This window comes from Morone saxatilis, unplaced genomic scaffold (assembly GCF_004916995.1).
Source record: "Morone saxatilis isolate NCDOM2014 unplaced genomic scaffold, NCSU_SB_2.0 Contig4, whole genome shotgun sequence".
NCBI lineage: Eukaryota > Metazoa > Chordata > Actinopteri > Moronidae > Morone > Morone saxatilis.
In genome coordinates, this window is record NW_023339984.1 from 14,089,733 (window position 1) to 14,090,389 (window position 657).

Sequence of the window (657 nt, forward strand, 5' to 3'; positions counted from 1 at the left end):
GGCAGAGGCTAAAATTTAATCTAGATGGTTTCTTGTCGGTTCACTTTCAGTTTCAGAACAGTGTAGCTGAGCTACAGGGTGCGGTTTCCTGGCCACTCTAAAAAGCAGCTGCAGACAATCTGAGCTCTGTGTCTAGACTCTGGCTGCAGCACTGTACTGTACTCTTTGACCAAAGAAGGGAAAACAAGGATTACAACCCAAACATGGCCAGTAAATCCGGTAAGTCATAATACTGTATCCATGTTTTTTAGTACATGCTGTAATATAAAAGAGAACATGGCTGCATCTGATTTTATGTAACTCTAACATACAACTGTAGCCCCTGTATACTAGTTCTATAGACTTTCACTGGGTAGAAGAACTGCAAAGGCATATTCATTTTGTAATTCTAACTTAAACTTTTGTTCCAAGATCATTATCTGACTTTTTTTAAGTTTTATACATTTCTAAGATTTTTTTCAGTTAAAAAAAAACACAATTTCTTGCTCACCATGTGAGAAGAGGTGGCCCATGAGGGCAGGAATTTCTGTGTGATTTACTTTTTTTTCTTCCATGTTTGTTTAAGTTGCATTAAGGTTACAAGGATAATTTATTTCTCAATTTACAACTTGTAAAATTTGCTTTGCCCGGGGAGGGGTAAATGGTAAATGGACCTGT

At 37.1% G+C, this 657-nt stretch overlaps 1 protein-coding gene across 1 annotated transcript in view; it reads left to right on the top strand.

Moving 5' to 3' along the window:
- Positions 1-6: 6 nt before the first annotated feature.
- The window catches only part of LOC118337849 (GTPase IMAP family member 4-like), a 3,492-nt gene continuing 2,841 nt past the window's right edge, over positions 7-657 (top strand). The window contains exon 1 of the mRNA XM_035674969.1: positions 7-219. Coding sequence (XP_035530862.1) covers positions 204-219 — 16 coding nt within the window. The 5' untranslated portion in view covers positions 7-203. The remainder of the gene's footprint in view (positions 220-657) is intronic.